Source organism: Rana temporaria, chromosome 1 (assembly GCF_905171775.1).
Source record: "Rana temporaria chromosome 1, aRanTem1.1, whole genome shotgun sequence".
In the NCBI taxonomy this organism is placed as follows: domain Eukaryota; kingdom Metazoa; phylum Chordata; class Amphibia; order Anura; family Ranidae; genus Rana; species Rana temporaria.
In genome coordinates, this window is record NC_053489.1 from 442,849,206 (window position 1) to 442,863,710 (window position 14,505).

General features: G+C 44.6%; 1 protein-coding gene and 1 long non-coding RNA gene across 3 annotated transcripts in view; both read right to left on the reverse strand.

Annotated features, from left to right (window-relative positions):
• Window positions 1-14,505, reverse strand: part of CCDC158 (coiled-coil domain containing 158) — a 138,314-nt gene that overhangs the window by 27,413 nt on the left and 96,396 nt on the right. For both annotated transcript variants that reach the window (XM_040326782.1, XM_040326773.1), the window contains exon 16: window positions 11,135-11,293. In XM_040326782.1, the coding sequence (XP_040182716.1) occupies window positions 11,135-11,293 (159 nt within the window). The remainder of the gene's footprint in view (window positions 1-11,134; window positions 11,294-14,505) is intronic.
• Window positions 12,874-14,384, reverse strand: LOC120915952. Its single transcript, XR_005743919.1, has 3 exons — window positions 13,900-14,384; window positions 13,169-13,369; window positions 12,874-13,085 (listed from the first exon to the last, which is right to left on the reverse strand). It is a non-coding gene; the product is annotated as an uncharacterized LOC120915952 (long non-coding RNA).

Consider the following 14,505-nt stretch of genomic DNA (forward strand, 5'->3'; position numbering starts at 1 on the left):
TTCTGGAGAGTCATGATCAGGGTCCCTATGACATATCGATTTTTTATAGTGTCTCACAGCGTTATATCACTGTTGACTCAATGTCCATACACACAAATTTTGTGTGTACTATGGACATAATACACCAGACCGTAATCTTGACCTAGTTATGATCATGTTAAACCATTAGCCATATATTACTGTTAACCCTTATGTACAGGGGATGTTCTTTTCCTTCTCGTTTTTTTACTTGTTCTATACTCATTTTCTGTTCATGAGAAAGATATTTACTCCATATACATTGGTATAGCCTTTTGGAGAGTCATGCCTCTGTGTTCTAGATATTGATTTTTGTATTTTGTATTGGAGAGCCTGTATTTGTCTCCCGACAATTAATCTTCACACTATAAGAGCACTATGTCTTTAACTCGTAACTAGATACATAGAGGCTTTAACATTAGCAATCTCCATATGTACACATTTTTTGGTCTGATATACATGACCTGGGGCAGTCTTCTCGGGTTTACCGTATAAAATAGATGGATTACATCTTGACTTCCACTATGTGCTTATCAACACTAAGTCACAGTTGATATATTATATATAAGAATATCAATGTAATTTAAAATATTGGTATTAACACTAATACACAGAAGTTTATCTTTTCAATTGCAATTGCGATTACGATAATCTTCTACATTTAACACTTTATTTTTCATTTTTTGTTTAGAATAACACACATAGTAAAACACTAGATAATTGATTCTAAAAAACCTTTAAAAAACCTAAAAAATTTAATAATAAAAGACAAATATAGTCTAGAAAATATGATACACATAAAAAATTAAAAATAAAAAACAAAATAAAATATAAAAGATTTAGAAGCACTTCAATATTCACCCCCAGGACATAGTTCGATGGGTATACTCACTATTTCACACAGGAGTGTTTACATACATATTTTTATAATAGTTGTGTCTTTCACAAAACACAATAAATGAAATTCTATTTTATTTTATTTATTTTATTTTCATTTTTATTTTATTTTATATTATTTTTATTAACTCTAAGTGGAGTCATACACTAGTTACAATGGTTATCTTGCCTATTTGGAGACCCCAAGATATATATAGGTGCGGTTTGTCTATTCACATGTCCTAGGCATATGTATGGTCTTATTTTGTTTTTGTTTCTTTTTTTCTTCACTTTAACATGTTAATTGCAAGATATGCTACATCACCTGTTCCATATAAATTGGTTTTAATATGCATGCAATTAACTATCTAATTGTTTAATTGATCCAGTCTCGCCATAGGCGAATGTTTTCTCACATGATGGTGGTATGGGTATATATGTATTTTCAGTGTGAACCTATGTTAGCCATGACTAAGCGCTGAATTGCAGCGTGAAACGCGTCGGCCAATCTGTATCTATTGTTTGCAGTGCCTGTATGTACTTTTTACATTAAAAGACCAACTTTATTTTAAGTCATTTTGGAGTGCGGCTGTCCAGAGTTATTTTCGTTTTGCCGCAGCCAATGTTAAGTATAGCCGGCGTTCCCGCGTCGAATTTGAATTTTTTACCGTCGTTTGCGTAAGTCGTTCTAGAATACGGATGGACGTCGTTTACGTAAGCGTCGAAACCACTGACGTCCTAGCGACGTCTGTGGGAGCAATGCACGCCGGGAAATTCCCCGGACGGCGCATGCGCATTTAAATCGGCGCGGGAACGCGCCTGATTTAAATAGTACACTCCCCCTAGCCGCGGAATTTGAATTCCGCCGGGGGATTTAGGATCCGCCGCCGCAAGTTTGGAGGTAAGTGGTTTGTGAATTAGCCACTCTCAAACTTGCGGGAGCGGATCTTAAATCACGTAGATCGAGCAGATCTATAGATCCGCTGATCTACGTGAATCTGGCCCGAGATTTCAAATTTTACACCGCGCGTATCTTTGCGCCCGATCCTCAAAACGAGATACTCCTTAAAATCCGATTTTTACATCCTACCTAAAATAATTACACCGGCGCATCCTCGGACGCAAATTACGCTAGTCACGCCGCTGTTTTTGATAGGCAAAGATGCAAATGAGGGAGATAGGGCGATCCACATAATTAAGTGTGTGCGCCGTAGATTACGCCCTGTGCGCACCTGTTAGTTTCCCTGCGCAAATTTACACTTTATAAAAGCAGCCCTAATTTTACACATGCCGTGTAAAGGTCTGCTGAAGCAACAGCATTGAGGAAGAGCTGAGAACACATATTTGCTGGACTTCAATCTGTCTGCCAACATGCCCGGGCCATCCATGATCCTAACGGCACTCGCTACTTTAGAGGCGCAAAGAAGGAGGAGGGCACAGAGGAGGAGGAGGGCACAGGAGAGGGTATACCGCCCACGCCGAGATCTCTTTGGCATGCCTGCTTCTGAGGTCTATGGCAACTTCCGTTTCAACCGGGAAGCCATCCTTGAATTAACCCGAATCCTGCAGGATGATCTCACCACCCCAACCCAACGATCCCATGCCCTGCCACCTCTCATCAAAGTAATGGCAACACTGCAGTTTCTTGCCACTGGGTCTTTCCAACGAACATGTGGAGGTCTGGCTGGGATGGCACAATCCTCCATGAGCAGGTGTGTCCATCAAGTAGTCCCTGCAATACTGCGGCGCATGGGCAATCAATTTCAAAAACCCACCCAGGAGGACCATGACGGACTTTTACCACATTGCCCGATTCCCACGGACCATCGGGGCCATTGATTGTACCCATATGGCACTACAGCCCCCCCATGAGACAGAGCACCTGTTCCGGAATCGGAAGCACTGGCATTCCATAAATGTCCAGGTAATCGTAGATGCCCATGGCCTCATCTGGCACGTCTGTGCGAAATTCCCTGGATCGTGCCATGACAGCTACATATTCCGGCAGACCAACATCTCCAGAGATTTGGAGCTGAACCTGTATAGAGACAGCTGGCTGATTGGTGAGTGACATGGGTGTCAGGTATGTCCCCCCCCCATGATGCAGACATCACGAGGGGCACATGCATGACTAATATCCTCCTGTCTTTTCCCTTCCAGGTGACTCTGGATATGCCCTGGGACCACATATGATGACCCCATTCAGGAACCCCCAAACCCCAGGAGAGCAACGCTACAACGAGGCTCACATACGCACCCGGGCAGTTGTGGAACGCACATTTGGGCTGCTGAAGTCCCGCTTCAGATGCCTGGATAAGTCTGGGGGTACACTGTTGTATTCCCCAGACTTTGTGTGCCAGATCATCGTGCATGTTGTATTCTGCACAACTTTGCCATGAGAAGGGGACTGGAGATTGACATACGTGCTGACCTGACCCCCGACCCAGACATTCCCCCCCTGGCACAGCAGCCAGGAGATGCCTCGCAGAAGGCATCTTTTCACAGTAAACGCACATGAATAATGTCACAATGAGAATGTTTCTTTTCACAGTAAACGCACATGAATAATGTCACAATGAGAATGTTTCTTTTCACAGTAAACGCACATTAATTAGGTCACAATGAGAATGCATAAATGCACACCACTGTGGTCCCTAGAACAGACACATCACATGCACATCGAATTGGATTAGATCCAAGTACCCCCCCCCCCCTTTGGTACTTGGGAGCAGTAACGCCCCGCCACGGCTCCAATTATGTCACTGTGCATTCATACACCATTCAGGGACCTGGGATCACTTCTCCCTGGTCCTGGGGATCCCTTCTCCACCAAAACTGAGGGTGACACCCTTATTTTATCAGGAATGCCACCCCCCCACATTCACACATCATTCACACACATAAACCAAATCATAAGTACAGTATAATAAACAAAATCATATAAAAAAAAAAAAAAAATCAAGAGTACCCCTGCAAATTAATTCCGGCGGTGAGTGCTCCGTCTGGGCTGCCCAAGGGCACGGGCACGGCCAACTGGAGGATCTTCACGGGGGGGGGGGGTGTTAGCAGGGGAGGGAGGATCTTCACGGGGGGGTGTTAGCAGGGGAGGGAGTATCTTCACGGGGGGAGGGGGTGTTAGCAGGGGAAGAAGGAGCCTCCCCTGGTGTCTGTCCTCCTGCTGGCCTGCCCTCCAAGGCCACTGCTATCCTGTTCAGACAGACAGTGATGGCAGCCGTATTGGCCTGGCCAGCCCGGGTATTGTCCTGCACAGCCCGGGTATTGTCCTGCACAGCCTGGGTCAGGGCAGTCACCTCCTGGGCCACGCCTGTTGTGGCGGTCTGCAGGGACCACAAACATGTGATGACCCCCAATGAGTTTGTGGCCACATCACCGAGTGACTCCCTCATTGCACCCAGGCTGTGCTCCATCTTGGTCAGAGTTTTTTTATCTCACCCAGACTGCGGGTCTGCCGGGCATTGTCCTTCTGCAGACTGGCCGGCAGACGCTCAAACACCCCCCTGGTCTCCTGGGTCGCCATCCTGCCTGCCCCTGAGGCTTGTGGCTCTGGTCTAGGGGAGAGAGTGACCCTTGTGGTTTGCAGCCTGTTGGGGGAAGAGTGGGAGGGGCTACCCCTGATGGTGGCCTGACTGCTGCCAGCCTCTGGGGTAGGCTCTGGGGTAGCCTCAAGGGTATCCTCAAATGTCATTAGATCAGAGGCCAAAAGGATTTCCCTGCCAAGCTGCAGATCTTCTTCTTCCACCCCCTCATCCTCCTCCCCCTCATCCTCCTCCCCCTCATCCTCCTCATGAGGGGAGGTTTGGCCACTCCCCTCCCCTGGGGACTCCTCAGCAGCCTCTTGTCCTTGGGGTGGTGCAGCAGCCTGGCCTGATGGGCCTGCAACCTCCTGGTCATCTGTGGAGGACACCAAACAATCACAGGTTTGAGGATCCACACACTTGGCACATCTTCCCTTCCCCCACCCACACATGCTAATCACCAGATAGAAAAACAAAAAACTTACCTGGCCTCACAGAAACATCAGACTGATAACCAGGCAGGCCCACCACCTGCTCTGGCTGGAAACACTGGCCACTGCCCATTCCTCCTCAGTCAGCCGGATGGGGCATGGTCCCCCTCCTCCAGTGCCCCTCCTATGGGCAGTGAGCTTTGCCACCTAATTGCGGACCACGCTCCTCAGATCATTGATCTTTTTCTGGATGCCAGCGGGGGTCCTCGTCTCCCCCCCCCCCCGCCGCATTTATGTGATCCGTAATTTTTTTATATATCTTCTTCCTTTGGGCCGGGGAGGTGTTCCGGCTATCAGGCCAATGTAAATATCGCCCATATTGGATGATATACCTGGCAAGGATTTGCTTCTCTACATGAGTAAAATTAATGAAAAATGGGGGGTGCAGTGGCGCTTACTATTAAAAATTAAAACTATGATAACTGGTAGAAAAAAAACAATGTTCAGCCAATCAATATGTGAAATTCCAAATTTGTATCACTCCAAATGAGACCCACACAACATAAATGTAGTGTGGACGATGATAAGAGTGAAATAAATGATGAATGATTACCTAAGGAGGTAAACAGACGTACCACCAGGGGCACCGTAATGGTCAAGATGAATGAGCAATATCTATATAAATTACATAGACATGATCACAATGACAAAATGTTCATGGGAAAATAAATAAAACAATACTGTAAAGTGCTGCATCAATAAAAGTGCAAAGTGCAAAAATACAATATATATAAAAAAGTCCAGTGACCCACAGTCTTTGCAAAAATACAAGCAAACTGTCCAATATTCGTGCATGAAGTGCAAAAAAATATATAAATATAATAAGCAGTGAAAGGTAAATCCACAGTTAGGATCAATTAAAACGAAGTGATGTGGATAAAAAACATGCAAAAAGTGTCCAGTGCACAATTGTGCAAAATAAGCAAATCCGAAATGACTGCAGAAATAAAAGAAGTTTCAAACACTGATTTTCAAAGTGCAAAGAAATGGTCAGATGAAAGTCCACAGATGATAACTTCAATATGTGATGATGAGCACACGTGCTTGCAAAATAAAATACCAAAGGATCCCACAGTGCAGAATATAGAGTAATTGTTCTCACAAGCCTCTTACTTCCCAGAGGCTTAGTTAAAGCCTAATAACAATACTGACACAGCAAAGAGTGTGTCTCCCATAGGTAATCAGCCACTCCAATCCCGCACTCCGACAGACAGGGAGGCCTCCATGGCATAAAATCTTTTGACAATTTATTGACAAGTAACAAAAATATCACTCACAAACATAGGATCGGTCATCAGCATGAAGTGTATCGTAACACAAGATGTCTCCGCTCTGCGGCCGCGAGCGGATGACGTCACCACCAGCTCTCCTGGGTCCTCACGCGTATCGAGACACCGCACGTCTCTTAATCGTAGGATAGCTGTGAGTGATATTTTTGTTACTTGTCAATAAATTGTCAAAAGATTTTATGCCATGGAGGCCTCCCTGTCTTTCATCTGAGTGCCATCGCTGGGACCTGTGGTGCGTTCGGAGTGCGGGATTGGAGTGGCTGATTACCTATGGGAGACACACTCTTTGCTGTGTCAGTATTGTTATTAGGCTTTAACTAAGCCTCTGGGAGGTAAGAGGCTTGTGAGAACAATTACTCTATATTCTGCACTGTGGGATCCTTTGGTATTTTATTTTGCAAGCATGTGTGCTCATCATCACATATTGAAGTTATCATCTGTGGACTTTCATCTGACCATTTCTTTGCACTTTGAAAATCAGTGTTTGAAACTTCTTTTATTTCTGCAGTCATTTCGGATTTGCTTATTTTGCACAATTGTGCACTGGACACTTTTTGCATGTTTTTTATTCACATCACTTCGTTTTAATTGATTCTAACTGTGGATTTACCTTTCACTGCTTATTATATTTATATATTTTTTTGCACTTCATGCACGAATATTGGACAGTTTGCTTGTATTTTTGCAAAGACTGTGGGTCACTGGACTTTTTTATATATATTGTATTTTTGCACTTTGCACTTTTATTGATGCAGCACTTTACAGTATTGTTTTATTTATTTTCCCATGAACATTTTGTCATTGTGATCATGTCTATGTAATTTATATAGATATTGCTCATTCATCTTGACCATTACGGTGCCCCTGGTGGTACGTCTGTTTACCTCCTTAGGTAATCATTCATCATTTATTTCACTCTTATCATCGTCCACACTACATTTATGTTGTGTGGGTCTCATTTGGAGTGATACAAATTTGGAATTTCACATATTGATTGGCTGAACATTGTTTTTTTCTACCAGTTATCATAGTTTTAATTTTTAATAGTAAGCGCCACTGCACCCCCCATTTTTCATATTCTGTTAGTGTGTGAGCACTTTTAGCTGTGGCTGCTGCTTATTAGTCTTTTAGTTTATTTATTTTATATAGCCTTCTATTTTATGGTTAGGTTGGTTTTTGCGCATTAGTGCCCCCCATTTTCATGAGTAAAATTAAGCTTCCTGCGCTTGGGGGCCATCACAGACACCACTCAGCAACAAGAAAACTCACAGGACAAACAAACAAAAATACACACACAACAAACAAACAAAAATACACACACAACAAACAAACACAAGCAGACAGCTACTACAAAGTCAAAAACAAACACCCAAAAAACAAACACAAAATCTAAGCAGAAAAAAAAAAAAAAGAAAAACACTTAGCAGAAACAATCAAACAAAAAATACACTTATCAGAAACAAACAACAACTACAATCTAATACTCCTCCAAAAATTCTCTATCACACACAACTCAACAACAAACACTGACAAACGTTCAGAGCAGAAGCAACTTGCTCTAGGAAGGGAACACAGGGAAATACTTTTGCAAGGGAAGTGTGTTTGACTGGGGCTATTTACACACAGGGTGATCCTCAAACTAAGTATGCTTGGCCTTTTACCTATCTCACTGATTGCGCCGAGCAAAGTTCTGCACATGCCCAGTGAGCAGCAGATTCGTGCGCGCATGCGCAGTACGGCCGGCCTTTCATTTGCATGGGGTCACGGCTCATTACAATGAAGCACGCCCACTTCCTTCCCACTTGCAATAACCCCGCCTTACGCCTCGGAATTTAAGTTACGTAAGCGCAATTTTGTGCGCAAATGCGCTCTGGATACGGCACTTACGACACCAACTTAGGGCGCCGTACCTTAAATGACATAAGTTTTGAGTAACTTATTTTTCACCGCTGGCTGTGGATTTGGCCCTTAGTGCCCAAAGGTACCTTCTGTTGTATTTACAGCATTTTCTACACAACCCATGAGTCTCAAAACATGAAACCACTTAGAAGGCAGATTTGAATTTGAGCTCCAAGTTAGAGCTCTGGAAAACCCCCTTACATCGCACAATGAACTGTGTGCTCCTCGGTGGCCAGTAGAAAGGCATGTATATTTCACTGTAATGTGTGAGAGCTCTGTTCTAAAGCGTCTGCTCACATGCCGCGCTGGCCACGCCCCCCATGTATATTGCACTGTGAGATGTTGGGGGTATATCTGCATAGGCGTCTGCTCCATAGGGCAAGGGGGGTCGTTTGCCCCCCCTGGAATCGCCAGTGAGAGCCAGGAGCAGGGCTGAACTGGCCCTGGGGCCGCCTTAAGCAGCGACTGCAGCGCTTCTGTCCTCCAGCGCTCATATCGTATGTCATGGAGCTGGGTCTGTGTGCAAGGTCCCGCCCCCCTAGTTCGGCTCGTCTGATAGTCTTCTAGTGTTCCGCCTATCACACGAGCCGAACTAGGGGGGGGCGGGACCTTGCACACAGACCCAGCTCCGTGACATACGATACGAGCGCCAGAGGACAGAGGGCAGGGAGCACCGTTTTATATCATTTGCCAGGCCTGTGCCAACATCTGTTGCCACAGGTAACACTAGACTATTTTCTGATGTGTTTTTAGCAAGTCTGGAAACGCAGAGCAAACACAACGCAGTGTTGTAGCCTACGGCATTGTTTCTAGTTGTCCCTTATTTAGAGTGCCTGTCCCTCTTATGGAATAAATCCATTTGTCCCTCATTCCAAAAGGTTCCTCTTTTAGACCTGAAATAAATATACTGTCAATATAGTGTAGTGTTTCAGTCAAGGGGGGTGCTGTGTAATGTAAAGGGGTCCAGTGATGCAGGGTGCTGTGTAATGTAAAGGGGTCCATAGCTGTGGGGTGCTGTGTAATGTAAAGGGGTCCAGTGATGCAGGGTGCTGTGTAATGTAAAGGGGTCCATAGCTGTGGGGTGCTGTGTAATGTAAAGGGGTCCAGAGGTGCAGGGTGCTGTGTAATGTAAAGGGGGCCAGTGATGCAGGGTTCTGTGTAATGTAAAGAGGTCTGGAGCTGTGGGATGCTGTGTAATGTAAAGGGGTCCATAGCTGTGGGGTGCTGTGTAATGTAAAGGGGTCCAGTGGTGCAGGGTGCTGTGTAATGTAAAGGGGTCCAGTCATGCAGGGTGCTGTGTAATGTAAAGGGGTCCAGTCATGCAGGGTGCTGTGTAATGTAAAGGGGGCCAGAGCTGTGGGGTGCTGTGTAATGTAAAGGGGTCCAGAGCTGTGGGGTGATGTGTAATGTAAAGGGGTCCAGAGCTGTGAGGTGCTGTGTAATGTAAAGGGGTCCAGAGGTGCAGTTGTGGAGAGGGGGTACACAGTAGTGACAAAGAGATATTGAAAGGGGGCACAGTGGAGTGTTTTTACATTGTAACGTGGGGGGGGGGAAGCTTTTAACCCCTGCTAGTGGTAGAAGAAAGGGTAAAATGCGACTGGGTATCGCCGCTGCCAAAGCGCACCGCCCCCCAGAAAAAAATTTTAGCGGACGCCCATGAATGTCTGGGCCCAAATTTAAAACTGAGGACACCTTTCTGAGTTTATTCAGGTTTGGACATTTCTGGAACACACATAAGAAAATATGCTCACAACTAGAAACACATGAATGCATCTTGCATGCCTGCTCATACAGAGTTGTATTGATTTCTTTGACAAATTACCTTTAAGCCATTATATCAGAAACACAACAAATCAAACCTATGTACGCTGCAGAGGTCAAAATTCCAACAGATTAGCCTGGATATGTATCAAGAAATAAAGTGCACCTGGTACTCACTAGATCAGGGGTCTCAAACTGGCGGCCCTCCAGCTGTTGCAAAACTACAAGTCCCATGAGGCATTGCAAGGCTAACAGTTACAAGCATGACTCTCACAGGCAGAGGCATGATGGGACTTGTAGTTTCGGAACAGCTGGAGGGCCGCCAGTTTGACACCCCTGCACTAGATCTTTCAGCATTTAATAGAAAAACTGTTGTGACCATTATGAGGGGTCCCCACTCTCCCTATATTTGTTTTATGCTATGAATAGTGCAACAGGATGTGGTGGGACCTTTAAAGGTGGCCCCCTAAACACCCAGGTGAACAGTAACAAGGATCAGGAACCATGGTAAGGAAATGTTGCTGGTAGAGTATCCAATAGATGACACCGTGTGATGATGTAGCTCATTTGGCTCCATGTATTAATAAAATATCACCAGCCCTTTATAATCATATCTGAAATATGAATTTAATGGTTAATGGCATACAATACATATGCTTCAAATATTAACAAATTCAAATTCTGAAATGTGTATAAAAACTCACAATATCATTACTTTGTGCTTAAAGTGTTACTAAACCTAAAAACGTTTTTTACCATAATGCATTGTTTGCATTAAGGTAAAAAAACTAATTTAGTTTCTCTGTGCCCTTCTTCCCTGTGTGAAGGGGAAGAGAGGGGAGAAGAGATCAGCACTGTGCTTGGCTGCATCTTTTCTCCCCTCTTTTCTTCTTTACACACCAATCGAGCAGCAGCAGGAGGCATTGGCTCTTGCTGCTGTCAATCAGATGCAGTGAAGAGGAAGTGGGGGGGGCGGGCCTAAGTCCCGCTGTGTAAGTCTATGGAGCACGGCTCCATAGACACATAGGTCGGGATCGCACAGACTACGCTCTCCCCATGGTAGTGGGCTTTGGTAGTCCTTCAAAAGAAGAGGAGGAGCCAAGATCGCTGCCGGGGACCTCAGAAGAGGAGGATCGGTGTCATTCACAGACAGGGGGTATAACAAGTTGGTTAGTTTAATAAAAAAAAATATTTGGTAACACTTTATTATTTAAGAGGTCTTTTTGGATATTGCTGTTCAAGCATTTCTGTGGATTAGTATTACCTTGTCTAGGGTGGCTTCTGTGTTTAACACATTTCCTTTAAGAGCTATATTTTCTGACTTCAGAATCTCAGCAACATCACATAGTTTGATTTTTTCTGCTGCCTGAATAGCGCACTTCTGCAGTAACTTTGTTTTTCCCAGTTTTAGATGCTGCGTATCCTTAAAAAGTTAAAAAAGTACATTATAGATATATATAAAACCTTAACAAAATGAACTAATGGAAACCAGATGGCACTTCATCTGGATTCACACTATACTGGCAAATGTTCCAACAGTGTGTCATCCTTTTATGTGTCATACGCAAAAAAAACACACACACTTAAATTAAACATCTATATTCCTTAAATGTTCTAAACCACTAGATATATTAAAAAGCCGGTACCTAGAGGTGCCTACACATACTTTGAGTTCACTTCCAGAGCACTAAGATTTATGAAACCTGGGGTGCTCCGTTACACAAAGTTCAATTTCAGTTCTAAAGTGGAAGCTTCTCCCACATCCTGGACATCACTATAGGTCCCTTACGCTGGCCATACACCATACAATTTTCTTATTCAATTTTCTTTAGATTTACCTTCAACTATGTAGTGCCTGATCTCACACAAATTGAAAGTGTTTAGGTCTGACCTCATATTATATGGTTTTGGAAAATCTAAAGGAAAGTTGTACAAGAAAATTGTATTATGTATGGCCAGCCTTAGGCCTCGTACACCCGTCGTAAATGTTTTATCGTTTAGCTTGACGGGATTCTTGTCTAGCTTTCCTTGCATACACACTCTCGAGACAAAATCTAGTCGTTCTTTTTTTTTTTTTTTGTGTATTTTTGTGCGTGTACTTGAGAGAGGAGCCGGACTGCAGGAGTTGGGAGTAGGCAGGCCTCCCCCAGAGGCAATCTGCCACCTTTCTCCATGCCCCGGGTGGCAATGGCGGGTGTGTGAGGGGGTCCTCCCACACAGCCCGCCCTACCTGCTCCGCTTTGAAGCCCAACGGGGCAGAGGGACTCCCTATAAGGGAGTGAGAGCACGTACGACGGCACTCTAAAGGGGAAGTTCGATTCCACTGGCGCCACCCTTGGGGCTGCTTTTGCTAATCTTGTGTTACCGCGTGTTAGTAAAAGTTTGGTGAGAGACGATTTGCGCTTTTCAGTCTGTTACAGCGTGACGAATGTGCTATCTCCATTACGAATGCTACTTTTACCGAAGGTGCACTCCCGTCTCATACTTGATTCTGACCATGCGCAGGTTTTTAAGAATCGGAAAAGCATACACACAAAGGGCTAGATTCAAGTAGCCCGCCGTAAGTTTGTGCAGGCGTAGCGTATGTCATTTACGCTACGCCGCCGCAACTTACACGGGCAAGTGCAATATTCACAAAGCACTTGCTCTGTAAGTTGCGGCGGCGTAGCGTAAATCAGCTGGCGTAAGCGCGCCAAATTCAAATTTGCTAGAGGTGGGCGTGTTTTATGTAAATAAAACATGACCCCACGTAAATGACGTCTTTAACGAACGACGTATGCGCCAGTGCTCGAAATTCCGCCGCAAATCGTCAATGCTTTCGAGTGGACGTAATTTACGCAAAGCCCTATTCGCGAACGACTTACGCAAATGACGTAAACGCCGCAAAATTCGACGCTGGCCCGATGTCCATACTTAACATTGGTTGCTCCTCATATAGCGTGTAGAAAAAGAAATTTACCCCACGGGGCTTTGGACAGCAAAGGTATAAAAGTGTAACAAATGTAATATAATAAAGCATGGTTTATTTTATGGTTGTCAATAACATACATTTTAAATGCAATAACAAATTGAAAGAAAACCCTTTACGGATCTGGTGATACAATACATATTCCACAATATTGGACAAATGTATACAACATTGCTTTATGCTGTGTGATGTGCGTTCCCCGACGCGTTTCGACCTCTAAGTGGTCTCTTCAGGGGGATGGTTGATTCTACAAAAATATACATAACATAAATTTGCGATCAAAAAAGTATAAATATAAATCACATAAATTGACCCAAGAATAAGGTTTACCGTTAACGAATGAAGTGGGTTTTGTAATAACCAGAGATGTGCAGAGCCGTTAGAAAATCCGAAGGGAGCGCCACCCACAACCCCATGGGGGAGAGAGGGAAACCAAAACAGACCCCAGGGGGGTTGCAAGGAGCCGCACAGTGGACGCCCTCCGAGGATCAGGGGAGCCGGTGCCTGCAGAGTGCCCCCAATGGGTTAGCCCTGTGTAATTGAAGAGAATTAGAAATATTAAATCATAGCATATTGTGCTAAAGTGTAGGATTATCTGTGGGTAAGGCATGTATATAAAAAAGAGGGACTGGCAGCAGGTTTGTAATTTTATCTGAAAAAAGCAAAAAAAAAAAATATTTTTTCCTTTTTTCTTCTTTATTGAATTAGATCTACTCGTTGATGACCCGAAGGGGTAACTAGTCAATAAATAATGGTCAGGAATTGATGTGTATATTAAGGTACTTAATATAAAAATAGTATAAGAGTGCTCCAATGGCAGACAAAAGTGATTAAGAGACTTTATTAGTCTGGTAAAAGGTGCGTGTACAAGGGTGGGGATGTGTGAGACACATTACAATGTGTATGTTACGTGGACCATCAAAGAATATGTGGATACATATGGTGATAGTAAAAATGTTGGAAATATATGAAAAAAATAAATAAACAAGAAAACAAAAAGAAGGGGGGAGTGAAAGTTGAAAAATCAACATAGGAGTGTAATAATAAAAGGGTGCTGTTACCTGATAGGGGATTAAATGGATAGGAGTAGGTAAAGTGTGGGCTTGTAGAGCTTGTTGTTGAGTATTCAGATCTAGGCTGCAGACAGTGCAGGGAAGACCCAGGCTTCCAATGTTGGAGGAGATGAAAGGAATGAACTGCTGTCCATGCTCAGCTGCCTGGAATCAAGACTTGACTCACAGGCAGACTGTCTTTTATATGCCAGTGGGCGTGGCCATGAATGGGGGCTTAACACTGCTGTCCATGCTCAGCTGCCTGGAATCAAGACTTGACTCATAGGCAGACTATCTTTTTTATGCCAGTGGGCGTGGCCATAGGTGGGGGCTAAACACATGCTGGCTCCAGGCTTCCCCATAGATCACGGAGATGACGTAAGGGCCGCTACACGAGCAGCCCTGGTGCGGCTCCCTCGGCGCTCCGGAAGGTCAGGGGACCCCGACCACTGTCGTCACCCCCGTCGCAAGCTGCATGACGTCGTGGCGAGCCGCGCACGCCGGCGCCTCATGCGCGCGCAGCCCGCCACGGCCATACGGGGATGATCGCAGAACGCCGCCGGCAAGGCAAAGCTCAGTGGGCGGTCGAGAACCCCCGGCCGCACCTGAGCAAAA